The sequence below is a fragment of the Pinus tabuliformis genome, chromosome 6 (genome assembly GCF_031772625.1).
Source record: "Pinus tabuliformis cultivar Carrire ecotype Pingquan chromosome 6, CPIR1, whole genome shotgun sequence".
NCBI lineage: Eukaryota > Viridiplantae > Streptophyta > Pinopsida > Pinales > Pinaceae > Pinus > Pinus tabuliformis.
This window is the reverse complement of record NC_142292.1, coordinates 818,242,887-818,266,705: the sequence shown is the minus strand read 5'-3', so window position 1 is coordinate 818,266,705 and position 23,819 is coordinate 818,242,887. Positions and strand designations below refer to the sequence as shown.

Below are 23,819 nucleotides of genomic sequence, written 5' to 3'. Positions count from 1 at the left end.
CCACGTGTCCATTATGTCAGAAGGTGGTAGAAGATGGTTACTGAGTAGTTTCATTAAGTTTTGGTTGAGTTTATGGAGTTATATATAAGACATGAGGAAAAGAAGGGCCATGCTAGGGCTTAGTTTGGAAACAAGGTCCTTAGAACACTAAAAATCACCTTGGATAGAGGTCTTTAGAGTGGTGAAGAGGTCTACATCATGGAAGAGGAGATTGGTCCAACATCAATCCTATGATCGTCTCTCTCACAAGAAGTTCTCTATCCTATTATTCTCACTTATTTTCTTTGATGTTGTTATGATACCACATCATTTCTATATCTAGAGGCCTATTGTTTTGTGTAATCAAAGTATAGACTTATTCTTTGAAGTTCTCTATCCTATTATTCTCACTTATTTTCTTTGATGTTGTTATGATACCACATCATTTCTATATCTAAAGGCCTATTGTTTTGTGTAATCAAAGTATAAACTTATTCACTTACTTATTTTATTTCATAGTACGCCATCTCTAAATCGAAAAGCTTATTATCATTTTCTATAATCAAAATATAACCTTATCTTTTTAGTAAATTTTGAAATAAAAATATTAAATCAAATTATATAAATATAATATTCTTAAAATAATAACCATAAACCTTATTTAAAAAAACCAATACTACTTCTAACTTCAATCAATGATGTATTAGTTCTAGCTTCAATCAACATGTTAGCTTTTGGGTTTTGTAGATTGATTAGCTATAATAATTAGATTAGTATATTGATGTTACAAATTCACTTGAAAAATAGTGAAAATTTCAACATGATTTTTGTAAAAATCCAGTAGAAATTTTAAGATATTTAAGTTACAACAATCAAAATTTCAAGATTTTGGGTGCTTAAGAAATTCTTGATAGTGATGAACCCATTTCCACTATAAAAAAAGCAATTCAAACATTTCTATTATTATTATTATAATTAAATCAAGTTCCAACGAAAAATAATTTTCCAAAACCTTAATATAAAAATTCCATAACACAATTTTTATGAAGCCTCTTTTGCCATTGTAAACACACCTCCACAAACATGTCCATGGTGTTTGAATATAAGTCAAATGGGATAATACATAACTCCTTTATACATTATGTACATCTAAGACTTTATAATAGTAGTTACTTGACTAAAAAACATCAATTTACCTTTTGATGGGATACATTGAATACAATGCTTCTTTAGAGGATCTTGTGGATTATTAAATTTAAACACATTGCTTCTTCATAATCTTTGTCCTTTCTCTAGAGGATCTGGTTGATTATTAAATTTGAAGGTTAGCTGTATCTTCCTCAGATATTGATCATACAAGATAATCTTTCACCATTTAAAATATATTGATAAGATATCAAACCTATTTCATATTATTAAAAAAACAAAAAATATAATAAACAACATTGTTTCTGCCAAAATAGTCATCATTTCCAGCTCAATGTAAGAATCCAAAACTTTGAATCTTGTGATGTATTTAATTAAATTAAATGTTAAGCCCAATACTTATCTCCGAGTTGAATAAAGTTAAATAAATCTGATACCCTCTTTTGCTTGTGCGGGGGCGCGGGTATTTAAGTGAGCTTCTCATATGCAGCGCACACGCATCTCAATACTCTCAATACTTTAATATTGTGCAGTCTTTAGGGCGATTTTTTTGGAGGTTTTTTTGATGGGTTTTTTGTCAAATTTTTCTAAATTCCGGTAGCAATTTATTGAAATTGCAAGTTTGATAGGTAATTTCTGCACAATCAAAGCGTTTTAGGGGTTTTTCAAGGTGTTGAATCTAAATATACAGTTAAAAAACCATTTTAACTAATACAAATCAAAATTTAACCTCAATTTTTTCCGCCCAATTCCGTCGCCAAAATCTTCAAAAAATCACACTAAAAACAATTCCCTTTAATATATAACCTTCTTTTATTGTTTCATATGTCTTCATAATTATAATGTAAAGTGTAGGAAGTCTCTGCCCTAGGAAAATTACGAGGATTTTATTGAGACAGGCCTATCTCTTTATGTCAAAAATTCCCTTTACTCTCATTTTTTTATGATGACTCAGTGAGCTATTTTCACACGTAGTTTCGTTTATAACATCTTTTCATTCGTTAATTTATAATAAAATATTTATTAAAAGCTTAACCTATAACTGGTATAAATTAAATAATTTGGGTGGAGAGAATAACATTTTTTTAATATATATTAATTTAAATTTAAATTTTAGTGTAAATTATTTTTATTAGTATTTAGAAATATAAAAGTATTTATAGGTAGGTTAATATATATATATATATATATATAAATTAAAATTAAGAAAATATTTATAATAATAGAAGGTTGCAATGAAGATTCATTGTAGTAGTATAATAAAATAGGTTATTTATTTTGGAGAGTTAATTATCCATATTATGTTTTCACTATGATATAGCCTTAAACAACTCAGATATATATATTTTTCAAAATACTTCCAAGAGAGAACAAATTTTATAATATATTAAGAAAGTCAAAAGGTTGAAGTCGAATCACTCATCTAGTGTATTCTCCTTACTTGAGTCAGTAAACAAATTTTCCCTAGAATGTCGGTGTGGCACTAGAGAAGATTCATTACAATGATCCTTGTTCTGGAAAAGAGTAGTTTCCATGTTCACCTTGAGAAGGCCAATCAAAATCAACCCGAGAGTAGGTGAAGTAGAAGTCCGGGAGGAGAGATGGGCCTTTTGCAGTAGGATTGCATGAACTTCATCCTCAAGGGTTGAAATCATCTTAGGCTAAAAAACCAAGGAACTCATGACAACTTCATTTGTCATGAGTTTTGAATGTTGTGAGTAATTTACTTTGTCTTGATCCTAGAGTTTATTATCTCTAATACTCAATTGATTCTTCAATTCCTTAATTTTGGCGTCATGGCTTTCCAACATTCGTCTTGTTCTTCATAACTTTATGTAGTCCATATTGAGATGTTGATCAATATCATTTGCATGTTTGAGGATCGTTGCAGGTTTTTGAATTGGTGTGGTGCTTATACTGTGAATTGAAATGTTTGACAAGAGATAAATGTTGATGTGTCCTATGGTTTTATGCTTCGAAAGAGCCAGGGGATGATGAGAACCAGGGCTACCAAAAGGCACCTTTCTTAAATCATCACAAGAGTACACAAAATTGGGCAAAAAAATCCTAGAGTGTTACAAAAAGGAGGATAGAAAAAATTGAGAGCCATAGGAACTTGAGAAGGAGGCTTGCCTAGAAATCTTTCTAATGTTAACCTAATTCATGAAGGGCGTGGGGCTTTCAATGCTATTAGAGTTAGATTGTTGAATGAAAAGAGATGATGCACACTGATGTGGGTGTTTCTAAGCCGAAATATGTACATCGGAGTGAAATTCACCTAGGATGAGAGAACAGGTTGAATAACAAACTTGTTTGTGAACCACAAGGATAATCCCATGTACCTCATGTTTGGACCACAAAGCAGGGATCATAACCTTGGTTTGTCATAATAATAGACCTATGAGGGTGGTGGGAGAGTCCTATCAACCATCCCCAATTGAGAGTCTAATGTTATACCACATTGTGTTTCATTATTTGCCCTATTTTATCACCATAAATGTGGTTCATGGTTGATTGTTGCTATGCGTTTGGTCATAAAATTTGGATTCAATAATAAGAACCTTCATTCTCTTTTGTCGCCAAATTTGTTAGTGGCCTACTTCTTAATTTTCATGTTAAAGAATTTGGAAGCTAGGGACAAAGTGGTTATTTTTTCTTTTTCTAATTTGATTCAAGTCATGATGGATGCAAACTAGTATTCTTGTGGGACTCAATTTTGGAGAAGAAATCCGATGATGACAGATGCCTCCCCAAGCACTCTCAATTTGAATGCTTTGACATTATTTGCAAGTTTAAGTCCTTGAAGCAATGCATATGCTTATGTTGTATTATTTGTTGTTATGCCAAGGCTACATGTCTATGTACACACTTTTGTACCCTAGGGGTTAATGAGAACCCCTCTAAAGGTAACTTCTTGTTTGTAAAGGTTTTTATTTTATTTTTATAAAATTTATAGTACATGATAGTAGCGAGAGAGAGCAGTGGAGATTTTAAATCTGTAAAAATTATTTTAGGATATAAAATACAACATGTTCTACGTTTTGTTATTTTATTTATTTCTTTACATTGACAATGAGGTATCTACCAAATCATCAAGTGTTGGGAATAATTTGGTACTTATTTGAGAATAATTTAATTAGGTGATAGGCGATCACAAACTTGCATTTTGCTTAGAATTTTGTGTTTTGACTTGGTGCACCCAAACCATTCTAACGCTTTTGGTTGTGTGACACAGTGTCATTTTGTGCATGGCCGTCTGACCAAATCATCCCTACTCCATCCAGACTATGCCTCTTTGTTCAAGGGCTATCCATAACTTTGTCTTGAATTACAATGCTAGGTGCCTCAAGTTTGGCACGACTTAGCGTATCTAACCAATGCATGAGGCACATGTCCAATTGTGGCTTAGAAATGTTCCACAATAATACTCATTCTATTCTAGACTTAGACATTTGCAAGCATACATAAGGAACAAGCACATCCAAATACATGCACATAAATCATCCACACATATGCACAAGATGTGAGAACAAGTGGCACTCAAGATGACTACCTAACACACTTATCTAATATAAGTAAGAATGTTAAAATACCATGATACAAGATATAACGAGGGGATTTTTACTCACTTTGTGGCTCATTACGACAATACAAAGAACTAGGGAAAATGTCCTTGCCCAAACAGTCCATACCAGTAAACCCCATAATCATGTATAAGTTCACCTTCCATAGTCCCACCCACATAACTCATATCAAGAGTCACTCACCCAACTTATCTCTAAACTCACCTCAAGAGTCGGCCCAACTCATCTTAAAACTCAAGTCATGGAAAAACTTGCCTCATGATCATCTCATGAACTTGTCTTAGAACCATCACAAGGAAACACATCATTTTGTTCCGCCCTTTCCACAAGACTTGGTGCCATGTGGAAACAATGTAACTCCTTGGGTGAGCTCATTCAGTGAACTCCTCTTACTCAACTTGATCTGTTTCTTAACCACCTTAATTCTCAATCTGAATCCATCAAGTTCACGATGGAAATTGAGGAGAATGGCCGCCTTCCCTTTCTCGACATTCTCCTTTCTAGAAGGGATGATGGTTCCGTCTGTCACCAAGTTTTTCGGAAGAAGACCCACACGGAACAATATCTCCATGCTAGTTCTCATCACTTCCCTGCTCAAAAATTCGGGGTTCTCAGCACTCTTGCTACCCGCGCTCTTAGAATCTCTGATGATTTCCACCTTGATCAGGAGAAATCTCATCTTCTTGAAGTTTTTCGAAGTAATGGGTATAGCAGGCCTGAGAGCCTCAAGGCCTTTCACAGAGCCAACAAAATGCCTAGAGTAAAGCCCATCTGTGCTGATCCTATCGCTAAGGTTCATCTCCCGTATATCCAGGGGACCACAGATAAGATTGCCCATATTCTTAAAAATATGAATGTCTCTTCTTCTTTTAAACCTTTCCAAACCATTAAAAATTCCCTTAAATTCGATAAAGACCCTATTGACCCTAAAGACACGAAAGGGGTCTACCTTATTCCATGCTCCTGTGGTACCCCCTACATTGGAGAGACAGGTAAGTCTATTAAGCAGAGAATCAATGAACACATGGCTGACATTAGACACAGTTGCTCTCACACATCAGCCCTTGTCGAGCATTCTGTGAAATCGAAACACCATGTCTGCATTGAAGATTCCAAAGTCATTGCTAGGGTTGATCATTTCCACCACAGAAAACTCAGAGAAGCGATTGAAATTGAGAGGCATGCCATTAACCTCAATAGGGATGATGGATGGAAATTAAGTAAAAGCTGGATTCCAACTCTCTTCGCTTGACCCTTCGTCCCCTCCCTCTCCTTTCCCCTTTCCGTTCATGCTGTTCTCCCTTCTCGCCTTCTGGTTTTTCCCCCTAGATCCTGCCTTAATTTTCTTTAATTTCTTTGTTTGCTGTCGAAGTATATCTCTGATCTAATATTATCTTTTGCCTTCCTCCTTTTTAATGTGATTAGTTTTCCTCCTTCCCATTATAGTACTTACCTTATATATATTAAAATAATAGATTAAAATTATTATATCTTATTAATCAATTTATTGTATTATAAGTGAATTTAAATATCAAGATAAGAATTTTTAATATTATTAATCTCTATAATATCAATAATATTAGAAATACCATCAGTTCATCTTTAGCCATCCTCCATTTTTATGAGATTAGTTTTCATTCTTCCATTCTTAGTCTTTTTATTTTATTGATACTAAATTAAAATTATTATCATAGAAATTAATATATCGAATTATATTAAAATAATGTATTTAATATTATTATTAATCTCTATAATAATATTATACCATTGGTACATTATTGTTAGGATTTAATATTACAGTCCCTCTATAAGATTATAATAATAATTAATAATATTAAATTATTAATAAATTAAATACTATTCCAATCAATAAAAGATAGGGTCAGACCCTAACACACTACACTATTTAAACTAACTATTTATAGATGACATTACTATTAAACATTTAACTTATGATTTCTAAATAATATTACTTCATAACAACTAGTTTCTATTACTATAAGTCAAACCCTAACAAACTATATTATTAATTATCTCTAGACAATATTACTACAATAGTTAATATTAATTAGCTCTAAAAATTAATATTTAATTCTAATATTCCATTTATAATATCAGACAATATTACTACAATTGTTAATATTAATTAGCTCTAAAAATTAATATTTAATTCTAATATTCCATTTATAATACCAAAATTTAATATTTATTTATTACACAACAATGATTTTATAGCTAAATTTAATTTTATCATTTTAAAATATCGAAACTAAATATTTATTTACTACATAACATGTTACCTAACGACTATTTCCTAACGACTAATTTCCAACATCAAACTCTAGGTAGTGATGCATCCTTGCCATTGATTCCCTCAGATCTATTGATTTCTCACCTTGTCTTGAGGATGAACCATATTAGCTAGTTCGAAACGTGGAAATCCTAGCCATGTGATTAATCCAAAAGACTGATATATCAACATTATGGATCACAAAAGTCTCAGATCTCCTATAAACTATTAAAAAGTTATCTGAGAGAATATGATTTTCCTTAAAATGAGTTATTTAGAGTTAATTTGAATTTGTAAGAATAAAGTAAAATCTAATATGAACTCATTGATTTTATACATTTGATTGAGCCAATGGTTTGATCAATAGTTAAAGTTCTTTACCAATCTTATTAATTGAAGTTTTGAGAATTAAAATATACTATAAGAATTAGCATATTTTTTTTTTAAATTAAAAAATGAGTATAAATTTATTTTAAGAACACATATAATATGACAAGAAAGGGATCAAATTTATTTATGTATAAATTTCTCTAGAGTGTAAAATACACTGCTGTTTTTTATTATTTTAAATTATATTTTTAATAAAAACTTATTTTTTTATTAATATATTTTTAAATATATATCAATATTCATTAGTATTAAAATCTTTTATTTATAATTTATATTGAATTTTTTATATGCACATTAAAATATTTTATTTTAACATTTATATATATAATTAATTTATTTAAATCTGCGGTTGAAATAATTTTTAAAATTATATATAAAATATTAATATTTACGCCATAGATATATATGAGATGACCAGGATTGTTGAGTAACGACGATGACTTTGACTTTGTAGATAGTAAGAAACGACGATGACTTTGTAGATAGTAATCGTGTTTTTATTATTAATCGAACACTAAATCATATTAAACTTTGCCAACTGTATATCAATATCAACATTAAAATATAATCACATCACATCTACTTTACATAAGAGTCAAACTCATAGTTTCAAAGATTTCCAACCAAACTTCAATAAATCAAAGAAAAATGTATGCTAGTCGTGGGAACGGGACAATAACCTTATAATTTGACAGAGTGTTTCCAACCCGCAAAATAACGCGATTTCTTACCCATCACATTCCACGCCCGCTAATTCTGGCCGTCGTATGCGCGGAGATATTCTAAAGTAAAGTCCACGCTGTAGCAAACCCATCAAAACGCGTTATATTTCCACGTGTCACCCAGCGCGGGCGCAGACTTATCCATCAACCGAGCTCCACCAGCCTCCGACACAGTCCAACTCAGAGTTGGCGGCCGAAATTTCGTTTTTACCGGATTACCGCGACAGGAAGCCGCGTTAATATTTACTTTGGTAATCCGACGGCGGAGATATAAGACGGGAATCACGGGGTCAAAGGAGGACCGCTGATGCCGAACGGAGATCTCGCTCGGCGAAATTTACCCCGGTTATTTGGGGTCGGTAAAAGACAAGGAAATTATTGTTGACGTGGCGAAATAGGAGCCGTCCGATCCGTGTGCTGTCACCAGCCCGGGAGAATTTGGCACGAGTTAAACTTCGAGCAAGTCGACAGAATCCGACGGAAAACCCTGCGATCTGTCCGTATTGACTGTCTGACGTTTAACCCAGTGGGCTCTGGCAGTGGTGGTTGGGGTGGAATCCAGCAGATTGCCTAGAGGCTCCGAGTGTAGGTCCACCATTAGAGAACAACAGGCACAGCATAAGCACATGCAGAGGCATTCTTGAAGAAGACTCAGGACGTTCAACATAATCTGAGTTTTCTGGTTTTTGAGTCTTTGAAGAGTTGGGTGATCTAAGAACAGAGAGAATGGGCAGGGCTCGGGTTCGACCCTCGCCCGCGGCGACCCTGGCATTGTTTCTGGGTGCCATGAGCTTCTTGTGGGCGACCCCGCATCCACTGAGCAATGGCTTCATCCCCGCGGATGATATACATTTGAGCTGCGGTGCCTCAAGCAACCAGAAGGACTCAGACGGGCGGACTTGGGTGACCGACAAGGGCTCCAAATTTGCTCCGCCCGACTTATCCAATTCTCTCTCAGAGACCGCCTCCTCACAGAGCCCTTCACTCCCCTCAACGGTCCCTTACATGACCGCTCGGATCTTCAAAGCCCCGGCCACATATTCCATCGCCGTTTCGCCGGGGCGACACTGGTTGAGGCTGTACTTCTACCCGTCCAACTACGGATCCTACCAGGCTACCGACGCGCTCTTCAATGTTGAGGCTAATTCCTACACACTTCTTCACAACTTCAGCTCCTGGCAAACGGCCAACGTCCTGAACATGGCCTCGTTGCTCTATGAATACTCCATCAACGTGACCTCCAACAAGTTGAACATCACATTTTCACCAGAGAACCCGAGTTCATACGCCTTCGTCAATGGCATCGAGGTCGAATCGATGCCCAATCTCTTCGATGTAGACCCGTTACTGGTCGAGGTCGGCGCCGGTGTGACGTTTCCCATCGGTTCTTCCTATGTTCTGCAGACCATGTACAGGCTCAACGTGGGCGGGCAAAGTATTGGCCCAAGCGGGGACTCGAACCTGAGCCGGACCTGGTATGACGACACGCCTTATCTCTACGGCGCGGCCAGCGGCGTAACCTTGAGCAACGACACCGACGCGCGGTACACGGCGAGTGATCCCGATTACACCGCCCCGCAGGCGGTCTACCAATCCTTCAGATCCATGACTCTAAACTCGGAACTGAACTTGAAATTCAATTTAACGTGGATGTTGAGGGCCGACGCGAATTTTACATACCTGGTCCGGCTTCATTTCTGCGAGTGGATTTTCACTCAGCAGAATCAGAGGGTTTTTGATATTTATGTTAATAATCAGACTGCAGTTGAGGTATTTGATGTGATTGGAAGCGGTGTCCCCGCAGGCACTGCTATGTACAGCGATTTTGTAAGTAGTCTCTCACCGCAGTCCGACGGTAATTTCTGGGTAGCTTTACATCCTGATGCTGGCCCTAAACCTGAATATTATAATGCCCTTTTAAATGGGTTGGAACTGTTCAAGATTAACGATAGCTCGAGGAATCTGGCAGGGCCGAATCCTGTGGCCGCTGCTCAAGTGAATTACCAGGTAAGGGCTCGTTGTTTTTAATTTCTGTTTTCGCCTGAAAGTATTCGTTTTAGATTCCAGATCTCAGTGTTATCTCTTCCTGGGGTCTTGCACCGAGTCTTTAGCCCTGGCTTTTGAAATCCATGCTATAAGGGTTTGGGACAGAACAAACCACAGCTAGAATGGAATCCTGGTAGATATTTTAACACTATGCTCTTTGAAACTCATGCCATAATGGTGAGGCAGACCGCTGTGACAATAGAAACCTTGTGAATGGCATAGGACCCTGCCCATTGGAACTCATGCCATAAGGGCGAGTGATACGGAGCATTTTAAGGGTTATCCAAAAGCTACCCGAAAATGCTCTTCTTTCCAAATTTGAGCTAAACGGAAAAATCTAAATTCTCTTTTGATTTGATACATTTAATATTTTTTGAGTGTCTAGGTCGATTGGGAGAACCTTAAAACTCGGACAGGCACTGCATAACTATGACTTGTGAACGATGACAATCATCGAGATTTCTTATGGAACCAATCGCTGGAGAGGGTGCGGATTTTGGATAATTTTAATCCAATTGCTGCGGAAGACCCTAACGAGAATGTTACTTTGGTGAACAGATCGCACTCCTTTGATGTCGCTAGTGAACTAATGCCCTATTGCCATGTTTTCGAAAGTGAAGACAAAGGGTAAATTAAAGAAATGTTATCCAAATACTTGAAAATGGATTGCGTTCTATTCTGGTGGACTGATCATACTCCTTTGGTCTAATCACTGACCTGATACCCCATCGCTGATGTTTTGAAAAATGAAGGAAAGGTGTAATTTAAAAAGAAATTCTAGCCAAATACTTGAAAATGGATTGCATTTCGAGTGCTGAAAAACTTTATGAGCTATGTTTTTCAAAAACAGATGTGTTTGCCTAATTTCATGGTTCCTATTCAACCAAATTTGTACATGATTGGATTCAAACTTTTAGTTAAACTGACGGTAATGGAATTGTCACTATTCTATGATAATCAAAGATACAAGAATGGGAAAATTCTCATTATTGGATTTTCTTTTTGTTGGTAAATATGAAGCTCTATCACGCCTCAAGACAAGCTGGCTAACTACCAAAACCGCCTAAGTCTTGATTCTCTCTCTCTGAGCTAAAATTCAGAGCTCCACCTTCGGCTATCCTTAACTCCTAACTATTGAGCTACTTCACGGTGTCTTTGAGTAGACATGCCTATGCCTTTTTCAGGCTTTGATCCTCTGTGAAAGCCACTCCTCATAGTTGACTGTATTAATTGGGTTAACTTCCTTGCCAATCATTAGCTCTCTATGTTGTGGTCTCTTTGCTCGTTATTAAACACTTGGAACGGAAGCATAAACACAGAGACATCAAGTTGCAGTTTGATCAAATTTTATTAGTACTACAAAAAATATATATAATTTTGATTTTTGTGAATAATGGAGAAAGGTTATGCATTCTTTGCTAGCAGTATAGATCTGAACTTTGTTGTTTCTATTTTTAATAACTAATTCTTATCATGATGTGGCACGCATGTCCATCCTGAACGGTCAACCTGGGAGTAATACAAGTAATGTAGTTGACTTACAACTGTCGAACTGAAATCCTTCAGCGATGAGGCCATGAGCAGGGATTTGTTCTGTGAAAGTCACCCAGGACTTGCACATGGCCCCAAATGCAAGCATAAGCACACGTGTCCCACGAGGGGCAAACATGTTTCCAGGGAGATATGAACCCTGTTAGGGACAATAACGGCTCCCTACTTTCACTGAACTGACAACCCTCCATTGACTAGTTTGTAGCATTCTAGAAATACATGTCTCCTTATTATGTATATGTATGTATGTGGAAGTTCAGAGTTTGATTTGAGGGGAAATAATTTTAGTGCCTGAAATACTTAGTCAATGCTTGCTATTCATTTATAAATATGTTTGGAATAGGTTTTTGGGAATAAAATCCAAATCTAATAAGTATCACTGCTTACAGGGGCCTGGTTCTAATGTGACTCCTTCAAGTTCTAGCAGTAGTAGCAAAGGTAAGGGTCCTATGATTGGGGGAGTTGCTGGAGGGATTACTGCACTAGCACTTCTTCTTGCTATCTGTTGCTTTGTTCATCAACGTCGTAGTGGGTCAGCTGGTGACAAGCACCCTGGATGGTTGCCCCTACCACTCTATGGTGGTAACTCACACACCATTGGGAGCAAAGTTTCAACTACTTCTGGAAAGAGTGGTACTGGGAGCTATGTGTCATCTGCACCTTCCAGTTTTTGCAGACATTTTACCTTTGCAGAGATACAAGAGGCTACCAAAAACTTTGATGAGTCACGGATTCTTGGTGTTGGTGGTTTTGGGAAAGTTTATGAAGGAGAGATTGATGGTGGTGGTGTCAAGGTTGCAGTTAAGAGAGGAAACCCGCTAGCAGAACAAGGTATCCATGAATTCCAAACAGAAATAGAGATGCTTTCTAAGCTCAGGCATCGCCATTTGGTGTCTCTTATTGGTTACTGTGAAGAAAATTGTGAGATGATTTTAGTTTATGATTACATGGCCAAGGGACCACTACGAGGACACTTGTATGGTAACAGCAATTTGACTCCTTTGTCATGGAAGCAAAGATTAGAAATATGTATTGGGGCTGCTCGAGGTCTTCATTATCTTCACACAGGGGCTGCTCAGACCATCATACATCGGGATGTCAAGACCACAAATATACTTCTTGATGAAAACTTAGTTGCAAAAGTTTCAGATTTTGGATTATCAAAAATGGGCCCAACTCTTGACCATACTCATGTTAGCACTGTGGTCAAAGGTAGCTTTGGATACCTGGACCCAGAATATTATCGTAGGCAGCAGCTCACTGAAAAGTCAGATGTTTATTCATTTGGTGTTGTGTTGTTTGAGGTGTTGTGTGCTCGACCTGCTATTAATCCTTCTCTTCCTAGAGAACAGGTAAGCATTGCTGAATGGGCACTGCATTACCAGAGAAAGGGAATTCTGGAACAAATTATAGATCCTTATTTGAAAGGTAAAATAAATCCCGAGTCCCTTAAGAAGTATGGGGAGGCAGCTGAAAAGTGTCTTGCGGAGCAAGGGGTTGAAAGGCCAGCTATGGGAGATGTGCTTTGGAACCTAGAATTTGCTTTGCAGCTCCAAGAAACTGCAATAGAGAATAAACTGGTTGATGACAGTACGAATAACTTTGTGGAAATCTCTCCTGACCACAACTCAAACAACATAGGAACTTATGCTGTTGATGGACCCAGCACTGTGACAAGCACCGGAGGCCATAGTTTGGCAAGTGAGGATTTGGATGATGTAACTCCAAGTGCTGTTTTTTCCCAACTGGTGAATCCACAAGGGAGGTAATTGAATTGGCAGGTAGTACATTCATGTTTCTGCATTGGTTGTAGTACATGCAGCCAGCAAGTTGCACAAAAGATGGCAGTTGCACCAGTAGTCAGGTAATTGAAAATTTTCTGTGCTTTATAGAATACCTAATTTAATATCATATTCATGGCCTCTAAAGTGGTTGTTGTTAATATTCAAATCCTTCAATGGGATAGACAGTTGTGAGGGTTCGTTTGCATTCTTTTTGAATGTTATATGCGAACTACTGTATTTAGCTTCCTTTATCGCACATTTGTATCGTGATACTGGACATAATGTTTCCAAGATCTCAAAATGGTTGCTTAGGTGGGAAATCATTTGTTTGTAGGAATTTAGGAAAGGAAGTAATCATCCTGCAAAACATCAAATTGTATGTGATTGTAGAATTCAGTAATTTTGATGGAGTGTATTCTCCGTTATCTAGCATTTATGCTAATATGAGAAAGGCTGGATATCTAAGCCAACTCTCATTATATCGTATCTGCTTCTGCTGTTTACTGAAATAAAGAAGGTGCTTTCACATTTCTAAATTAGAATTATATCAAAACAATTCCTCAAAGAAGAAGAGTGACATGGTTTTGCTGGTTTTTTCTAGACTTTTGGATGCTTCTGCTAAAATGGTATATACTGAGTTCTTGTATGGTCATTGTCTTCTTTTGCCTTAATGCCATAAGCTCATTGCCTTGTTTTGTATGGCATTCTAAACATATTCGAAGGGCTTCATATGGTTTGAATCTTGATATGCACAGCTATATGTCCTTATGGCTGTTTTTATTGTGATCAGCAACCATGTTTATGCATCACATGATCTTTGTTTGTAAACTTATTCTAGGGAATTAGATATTACAGAAATAACATGCACGTAGCAATCAGTAGGTGTTGATGATGTAACCATGAGCATTTTGACAGCGAATGGTTATATCCAGTGACTCACCCTGCCTAAATCATGGCTTGTTGGATTCAAGTTAGAAACCCTTAACATTTACTCATAAAAATATGTATGTTTTGAATACACTTGGGAGCAAATGTAAGCGGATTTTTAGTTTCCGTCCTCGAGGAGACTTGAGTTTGCAACTTGTCGTGTTAGGAATATATGGACTTCATTTTCTCATTGTTTTGAGCTGTGTGTTTTTCTCATACTTAATTTCTTATGTCCGATTTTTTCATTTGTCCAACTTGGTTAGCGTTTATGTTGGTAATGTATATCTGCCATTCCTTATAGGATGGTTTTTGGTCCCATGTCTTACATGATAGTTTTCACACTTAAATAGGTTTTTGGTTTTTTAATCTGTATCTGTTCAGAATCTTGTCACCTGTACCTGTTCAGGTTGATGGTTTTTGCATATGTACCAGTCCAGAATCTTGTCATTGCTATATGGCCTTCTATCACTAAAAGAAGTTTGTGATAGCTTTGTTTCTTGTTACTTTGAAATTACCCTTTTAACAACCGGTCGAGGATGGCCTCGTCAGCAAGGCGACCAGGATCAGACCTCATGGGGGGTGGTTGGTGCCCTGTGCTAGGGGGAGGAGACATGCTAAAAAATCCAGTCAACTAAGGGCTGGTGTGGCCCAGGGTGGTTGCGATCGCCGAGTGATTTTGATGGCTTAGATGCCTGTGGATCGCGGCGCCTCAAGCCACAGGTCAAGCCCGGAGGATCACAGACAACTTGACAAAAAAAATCCCAACAGGGAGAGACCCTACCTCTTTGCAGGGAAAAACTAAACTTGACTTTCACAAAGCCATCCAGTTCTTGCGTAAACTGAAAATTAACTTTACATCAATTTTAGCGAACTGTGTGCATCAGTTGTAACTTGTGCTTAATCATCCAAGTGTCCTCCAGTGAAGGACCTTCCAGGAGAGGGGGCAGTGAAAGGCAGTTAAATGTAACTTGGAAGCAAAGCCCAAAAAGTCTTGGCAGACATGCATTTCTAAAATGTATGCTCAACCATTTCATCTCAACCACAAATTATAGTCACAGTGCTCCATGGTAGACTCGCGAGTCACTAAATCTACGTGACTTTCCACCCAATATGGGTTGGTTTGACCGTGATTTGGCAACTGTTATCATAATTGCCAAAAATCCCCTATCTCATTCAGTTTTAGCAGGCATTGCCGAGTAAACATGGTTGGACAAGTCTTACTGGTGATTGTTGAGTCAACAAAAAAGGTCGCCTCGTATGATCTCAGATTTGAATCTTTAGAGTCTTGAATCTTGACATCGAACAATTTAGTGTTTGAAAACCTTTATTCATTGTGGTTCATGAAACATATTTTATAGCATGGTCCATAGCGATTTTGAATCTGATAGATGAATTGTGGAATGATGATGAATTGTGAAAGTATATGGTAAATTTGCAAGGGCCAGTGAACATAACTGAGAGATCATGATCACTATTGGTTGACAAGAACAATCAGATGCTATTTGCCATTTTATTGTTTGTCACAGAGGTGAAGGGGGCTTATGATACCTTGAATCCATTTTTAGCATCTTGACTTCTTTGGTCGAATAAACTTGCTGCTTTGCCACCAAGACCAACTGAAGCTTTTACGTTGGGAGAGGCCCAATCCTACTTAATTTATTGATAAAGTACAAATATCCTAAGGCAGCAAAATAATTTATTTCACCCCACCTTGCAAGACGAAAGGAGTTATTGCGATAATTCTATAGAGTACTGTAACTTCCCTGATAAGCAATATTTTATTTTGTCAGTCAAACAAACTAGAGTATATTTGTCAATCGTTTTTGGTTGTTTCACATTTACATATGTCGATTTAGTAAGCAACCATTGTAAATGGATTTTCCATTGGCATCGGCTGTGACATCGTGAGGGATGTGTGTTTCCTAGTACTCTGCAATTCGAAGGTCCTCAGAATTTGATTGAATTTTTAAATGTCATATTTCTTTGGTATAAAGGTAACTTAAGCCGTTCTGAATTTTTAGAATGGCCAACGCTAATAAAATGCAATAGATATTAATATATTTCATCGCCTATATTTTTATTTCAATCACATGAAAAATAGTATGTATGCTCTTGGACTATTAAAATATTAATGCATCTCATAAATGTTTCTTTCAATTACATAAAAAAATTAAGCTTGTGTGGGATTGGGTCACATAATAAAGGATCTGTGTAGTTTTGTTTTTTTTTCAAGTTCATATTTGGGGGTTGTTTGTTAGTTTGTCTGTGATTTGTAAAATTAGATTTAGGCGTTTGTCTGTGATTTGTAAAATTAGATTTAGGCTAAGAAACCATTTTCTGGGGTATGTCAAAATTACTCGGGGATTGCATTTGGCTTGGGTTACATTAGCCTTTAATTTAACAATATTGGATTTATTTATTTTTTGTATCTACGATTTATTTACTTTTGTACCTACGGGTTTCAAACGAATGACCTGAATGACCTTTAGGAGTTTGTTTATAAAATACCGTGTCACCAACAGTTTTGTATTTTATGGGTGAATTTGTTTGTAAATTATGATATTTATATTGTTATAAATAGAATTTCTACTCTGTCATAATAACACCAGTTTAGGGGTTTTAGAATCAGGTTTAAATGTTCATGTATTTTCAATCATCTTGTAATTTATATTCAATATGTATGGAACATATATAGGATGTAAATAACTTTTAGAATCAAGTTTAAATGTTCATGTATTTTCAATCATCTTGTAATTTATATTCAATATGTATGGAACATATATATGAGGATGTAAATAAATTTGACTAGATCACTTGTTCACATACTGATATTATTTGCTTGCTTTAGGGCTCTTTTGTTGATAATGATTGTTTTCTCTCTTTTATTACTCAATTGTAAAGATGAAAGTCTCATTCCATATTTAAAATAAAATTTGTAAAATTTCTACCATAATTAAATTATCAATTGCACCAAGAGGTGCAAAGGAACTCTGAAAAGAGTGGGGAATGTGGAAGGTAATAATCAAGTAAGCCCAAGCGACTTTTCATAGCCATCCGACAACTCCTCATCTCTCCATTGCTCTGCCATTAAAGAGGATCCCATGACGAGTTTTGAGTCCGATGGGCGTAGCACCCATGGGAAGGGTTGCCAGGTTGCCTTCAGGCTCAGTGCCAACCTTGTCCCCTGTGCCGAAGAAATATATGACTCATCTTGTTGGAAAAAGTAACTATGTTCGGTCTTCAATAATGCTTATCATGTAATGTACTTGTCAAAAGAATAAAGAAAATAATAATTATTAGTATAATTGTGGCTTTTGAATCGTGTAAAAATGTTAAGTATTGAGCCAAATGTGAATTATATAACCTCCACACCATGTTGGCCTAAGAGGAGATCAAGTCGGCTTAAGGACCCCTTCGACCCCACAAGAAGTCTATAAAAGGAAGGACATCAAATTCATTTGGAGCATTATTCTCTCATCAAGTTCGAACTCTCTTGTAGCTAGGAAGAAGTGCGGAAGTCTCTTTTTGTTGGGCATAAGTGTGAAGTTCTCTAGTAGCTAGGAAAAGGTGAGAAGTCTGTTGCCGGGAAGTCGAAGTGAGTGTGAGTTTGGGAAAGTCTAAGGAGACAAGGAAAATTGAAATTTTGTTGTCTTTCTCTTTATTTCATGCCCTAGACTGGGAGATCGAAGTCTTCCAAGTTTCGCTGTTGTTGGACGCTGCCAGTTGCTGTAAGTTGCTACATAGTTGAAGTCTCTGGGAAGAGGTCGAAGATATTTGAGGGTGACATGGTGTGGAGGGAAAGTCTGGCCTTGGTCCAGGGTGAAGAGTCTCAAAGAATACTATTGAAAGGAAGAATTATCTTGATTGGGTTTTCCCCTCGAAGTGGGTTTTGCCCTGACATGTGCCTACATTTGGTGTCTATTGTTTTATGTGCTGTTGCTTTGGTAATTGCTTGATGAATTAAAAGAAAGAAGATATAAAGAATCGTAATAATAAGAAACATCACAAGTAATTATCAAGATCAAGAAAATCTTTACTGCTTTTTTGAGTTTCTAACATGGTATCAAAGCTTTGGTGAAGAAGGCAGAAATAGGCAGTGTCAGTCACTTGATTCATTCATAGGTACTATCTCAGGGAAGGAGTCTATTACATTCAAGGAAGATGTCTAACTCAATCAAGGGTGAGAACAAATTTGAAGGAGCATTTAACTTCAGATCTTGGAAAAAGAGGATTGACCTAATCCTCGAGAATAATAAGGACTTAGACTTGGTAAAAGGAAATGTAAATAAGCCTACAGAAGAAGCAAAGATGCTTACAAAATAAAATTTAGGGATTTAGAATTGGTGGCTATGACTCGGATGGTAGAAGGGATAACATACAATCTTGTTCCATTTAAAGCTAACATTGATCATGCTTATGAGTTGTATGAATCCTTGTTGAAGCTGTTCACTATTAAGAACATTGGTCAAGTAGCAAATTTCAAGAATGCGTTGAGGACTACGAAGATGACTAAAGAAGATATAGTGGCAACCTTCTTTGTGAAGATAGCTAGACTCAGAGCTGATCTTTTAGCCATCGATGAGTTTGTTTCGGACAAATAATTGATGATCATTGCCCTATTAGGATTACCACCCTTTTGGGGTGCATTTCAATGTTCCACCAAGTCTCCGGGACGGGGAGATGTGGTGTGTGGAGACACACAAAGGGGACTTGGGGGAGTACCCTCAAATTTTAGGGAAATTTAGGGGGACGAGGGGTGTATATATATAAAATTTTCATGTTCATATTCGTTGTTCAATAATGAAAGCATATTAAATAGACTAATAATTAATATTAATACCAATACATTGAAATTTCAAATTTGAAATTTCAATGTATTGGTATTACTATTAATTATTAGTCTATTTAATATGCTTTCATTATTGAACAATGAATATGAACATGAAAATTATAGCTAACATTGATCATGCTCATGAGATGTATGAATCCTTGTTGAAGTTGTTCACTATTAAGAACATTGGTCAAGTAGCAAGTTTCAAGAATGAGTTGAGGACTATGAAGATGACTAAAAAAGATATAGTGGCAACCTTCTTTGTGAAGATAGCTAGACTCAGAGCTGATCTTTTAGCCATCAATGAGATTGTTCCGGGCAAAGAACTGGTGATCACTGCCCTATTAGGATTGCCACCCTCTTGGGGTGCATTTCAATGTTCCACGAAGTCTCCGGGACGGGGAGACGTGGGTGCGGGGAGACACACAAAGGGGACTTGTGGGAAATTTAGGGGGGACGTCGCGGTATATATATATATATATATAGTTTTCATGTTTATATTCATTGTTCAATAATGAAAGCATATTAAATAGACTAATAATTAATAGTAATACCAATACATTGAAATTTCAAATTTGATCCATGCATAAAATTTAAATTGATAATTGAATCAAATAACGACATATATTGTAATTGAATCTTGATCCGCCCTCATATTCATTTTGATACATACAACTCATTATAATGTTCTAAATTCTAATTCATCAATACCATAAGATTCAATAATAAAATTCAATAATGAAATATTCAAATACAATGTACATTGATCCATATCATTCATCATTCATCAATCATCATTCTATAATCTACATTGAATCATTGATTTAAAAATTAAATTGAAAATTCTGAATTCATCATTCTAGAATCTAAATTGAAAGCAAAACATACTAGTATATTACTATATACTATATTTATATACTAGATACTGAAGTTTGAACACTAAATTTATATAACTCAAAGTTTCAAACTCAAAAATAGTTAAGAGTGAAGAGTCGGTCATCAATATCTAGTGTCACAACTCAAATGTTAAAAGTAAAACTGAAAAGTAAAAATGGAAAATGAACACTGAAAATAAAATCAACATCAAGGACTCAATCTCAATGATTGGTACTCTACATCCATCTGCTGCATGAAGTCATCAGGACCATTAATGGAAATGTCGTTATCTGAGTTAGAGTCACTCTCTTGAGTAACCAATGGAACTCCAACCAAACCATGCTGCAACTCATCTGGTCCATTCTCATCATCTATCTGTGCACTATCCTCTGGATCCACATCCCATCGTGTCGCTGGTCCCCTTCGATACTCTGGTGTCTTCCTATGTGCAAGATGTAGAGAACTGTGCACTGCAACTAGCTTCTTTGCTTTCCTAAAGGAAAGTCTATTCCTTTTGATAGAGTGGATGAAGCTATATGTGGACCAATTCCTCTCTGCTGCGGAGGAACTAACAATCTGAGACAATAAGTGAATAGCAAGTTGTTGGATCTCTGGAGCCTCATCCCCATGCATGGTCCACCAACCAATGGGGTCAGTCTGGCCTAAATCATTGCGATCTTCCCTTGCATCAGGCTTGTTGAAGGGACCATTGAGACTTGCAAATTGCATCCACTGTCTCCTAATGGTTCTCTCTTCTTCTGAACTGTGCATCTTTGTAATTTGTAATGGTTGCTCGAAATCCCTTTTTGTCCTCTGGATCTTCAATGGGAAGAATTCTATTAGTTCTTGCCACATACCATTTTGGGTTGAGTGCATATGCCGCCATGTGTAAAGGTGTATTCATTCGATCCCACCTACGCTGAATAATGGGTTGAATATGAGTCGTTTAAAACTCTAAGGAAGGATCTTTCTCAAGAATGGCCACCCTTACTTGATCCAACATACTATCAAAAGTCTCATAGATTTCTCCAAGAGTAGGAGAATTTGTGTCAGTGCAGCGAATGACCTCAACTACAGGATGTAAGAGTGACACCAAATAACCACAATCTGTCCACCAATCATTATCCAATATCTGAATCTTGATTTTTTTCCCTTCCTCTGTCTTGGATTCTGCCCATCTGTTCCAATTTGGAGTCACAACCATGGCTTGCAATGTTGACTGCACCTCCAACATCCTCTCTAATAAAAGAAAATAAATAGCATATATGGTACCAGTAGGCTTTGGGAATGCCTTCCTCACATGAGACCTGTACATGGCTAACGAGGTGTGGTGATTGCAAATAAACATTTGCATATTTCTTGCAGCTGTCACCAAGTTAGATACCCACTCAATTTTGCCAATGTTTTTCAATGCATTATTGAGCGCATGCACACAACAAGGGGTCCAAAAAATGTTTGTATTTACTCTGAATCATTAATCTTGCTGATCTACACACTGCTGCTGCATCTGTCACAACCTGTACAACATTTGTAGAGCCAACCTCCTCTATAACATCTTGAAGAAGCTCAAAATGAAAAGCTGCATCTTTGCGTTTTCCAAAGCAATCAATAGCTCTAAGAAAGAAAGGCCCCTCTCGGTAAGTCACTATGATGTTGATAAGTGGACGTTTGGCAATTTCTGTCCACCCATCCATAACAATAGAACAACCTTCCCTCAAAGTTCCCTTTTGCACATTAATATTGGCCACTTGCCTTTCTAATATCATTGTCCTCAACTTATGTTCACCTGGGAGCACATATGAGGGTCCTGTTGCTGCAATTGCCTTGACCATCTCCTTGTAGTAAGGAGAACGACTAACATGGAAAGGAATTCCATTGGCAAAAAGAAATCTGCCAATGGCATCATCTTTATCATCACGGTTCAACTTACTATACATCCCTACAAGAGTTGGTCCCACTGCACAAGAGCGGGAACCCTTAGTCCCAATAGGAGATGGTGGAGGCATATCTTTCATCTCTTTTAGTTTTAATTTTCTTTTTGAGCTTGTGGCTTCATCAAAATTTTGTTGAGCTTGGGCCATGACATTTTTGTTTGAGAACATGCCCTTTGCATCTGCTGCCATTTTCATTCTCAAGAGCTTTGATTTTTGCAGCATGGTTAAATTTGTACATATACTAACCCCTTTGCCACCTACACCTAAAAGATGCATCTTGAGACGACTACAACTCCTAGTGCAAGAATGGCCACAAACATTGCATTTCCAATGGCATGTCCCACCTCTTTCGCTGCCTGGTTTTGGTTGGGTTGAAGAGTCATACATTTTGGTAGCATATAGCAAAAGAGGTTTGCTTGGATTAAATGCCCCATTTGCATATTCTGCCAATGACTTTGATGGAGTTGGAGTCGTTGGAATGAGATTAGCACTAGCTGCACCACTGCCACGGGTTTCATTAATTGTTGATGGAGTTTCAGTTTGAAGAGGGATTGTGGTTTCAGTTTGAGGATCATATTCACTTTCAGTTTCATTGTCACTGCCACTGTGGCTGCTGTCACTCATTTTGCAAATAATTTATTTTGCAGATTTTTTATTATTTAATGCTCTGCAAGAAGGGTTTCAAAATCTAAAATTTAAAATTAAAGCTACTGATAATTTATAAAACTAAGTAACCAATTTATAAAACTGATAATTTAATAAATTATAATTTTAAATCTATAAAACAGAAACTATTCTAACTCTAAGTGGTCACTGCCCAGTGCCAATTGGTTTCCAAATTCTATAGTTCTAAGTTTACAGAAATTAAAATTTTTAATTTTTAATGCCACATAAAAGTTTAACACTAAAACATGAAAAAAAATAAAATTAAATTACAGCAAGTTAGCAACTTACTGTATAGTGTAGACGGCAGGGTCGACGGTGGCTGTGTGGCCAAGGTCAACAGTAAAAGTTGTGGCGAACGTAGACGGCGGCAGCGTGCCAAAGGTCGACAGCGGCAACGGGTTGAGCAACTGCGTGGACACCAGCAACTACGTGGATAGGTCGTGGACGGCTTGAGCAGCGCTGCGTGGACAGTCGTGGAGCTGCTGCCTGGACAAGTCGAGCAGCATTGTGTGGACAGGTCGAGTAGCATTGCGTGGACGAATCGTGGAGCAACTGCGTGGACAGGTCGAGCAGTGCTGCATGGACGGGACGTGGAGTAGCTGCTTGGACAGGTGGAGCAGCGCTGCGTGAACGGCTCGTGGAGCAGTTGCGTGGACAGGTCGAGCAGCAGAGGGTGGGCGCAGGCGTGAGCTCTCGGTTACTTGTGGAGCAACTGCGTGGATAGGTCGAGCAACAGAGGGTGGGCGCAGGCGTGAGCTCTCGGTTACCTGTGGAGAGCGTGGGCGCAGAGTGAAATGGCGGCAGAAAGAATGAGCTCAGTTGTGGCAAAAGAGCTCGAAGTGGGAGCAGAGTGAAATGGTGGCAAAAAGAATGAGCCTAAACAATGAAATTTGGTTGTAAATGAAAAAATGAAAGTAAACCTAACTTTTCATGTTTATTTTTTATTTGTTAGTTTAGTTTTTTTTTTTAATAAATTAATTTTCAATTTTTGTTGTTGTTGTTGTTAAGGGTAATTAGACAAAATTGAAGGGAGACGCGTCCCCCCACAAAGGGGGACGCCTAGAAGAACCCCAGTTTTGGGGGGACACCTAGA

At 37.1% G+C, this 23,819-nt stretch overlaps 2 protein-coding genes across 2 annotated transcripts; one reads left to right on the top strand and one right to left on the bottom strand.

Annotated features, from left to right (window-relative positions):
- Positions 1-8,648: 8,648 nt before the first annotated feature.
- Positions 8,649-14,028, top strand: LOC149261318 (receptor-like protein kinase FERONIA). Its single transcript, XM_089422007.1, has 2 exons — positions 8,649-10,118; positions 12,098-14,028. Exons 1-2 carry the CDS (start codon positions 8,838-8,840, stop codon positions 13,475-13,477), a joined length of 2,661 nt encoding a protein of 886 aa, XP_089278133.1. The 5' UTR covers positions 8,649-8,837; the 3' UTR covers positions 13,478-14,028.
- A 7,044-nt stretch (positions 14,029-21,072) lies between these two features.
- On the bottom strand, positions 21,073-22,141 carry LOC149261317 (uncharacterized). Its single transcript, XM_089368499.1, has 2 exons — positions 21,592-22,141; positions 21,073-21,491 (listed from the first exon to the last, which is right to left on the bottom strand). Exons 1-2 carry the CDS (start codon positions 22,139-22,141, stop codon positions 21,073-21,075), a joined length of 969 nt encoding a protein of 322 aa, XP_089224625.1.
- Positions 22,142-23,819: the final 1,678 nt, after the last annotated feature.

What these genes read in the sequence shown, in the direction of transcription:
- LOC149261318 (XM_089422007.1), top strand. Translation starts at nt 8,838, where the DNA reads ATGGGCAGGGCTCGGGTTCGACCCTCGCCCGCGGCGACCCTGGCATTG. An exon ending in CTGCTCAAGTGAATTACCAG is followed by an intron (nt 10,119 to 12,097) that starts GTAAGGGCTCGT and finishes CACTGCTTACAG; the next exon opens with GGGCCTGGTTCTAATGTGAC.
- LOC149261317 (XM_089368499.1), bottom strand. Translation starts at nt 22,141, where the DNA reads ATGAAAGATATGCCTCCACCATCTCCTATTGGGACTAAGGGTTCCCGC. An exon ending in AGCAAGATTAATGATTCAGA is followed by an intron (nt 21,492 to 21,591) that starts GTAAATACAAAC and finishes ACTTGGTGACAG; the next exon opens with CTGCAAGAAATATGCAAATG.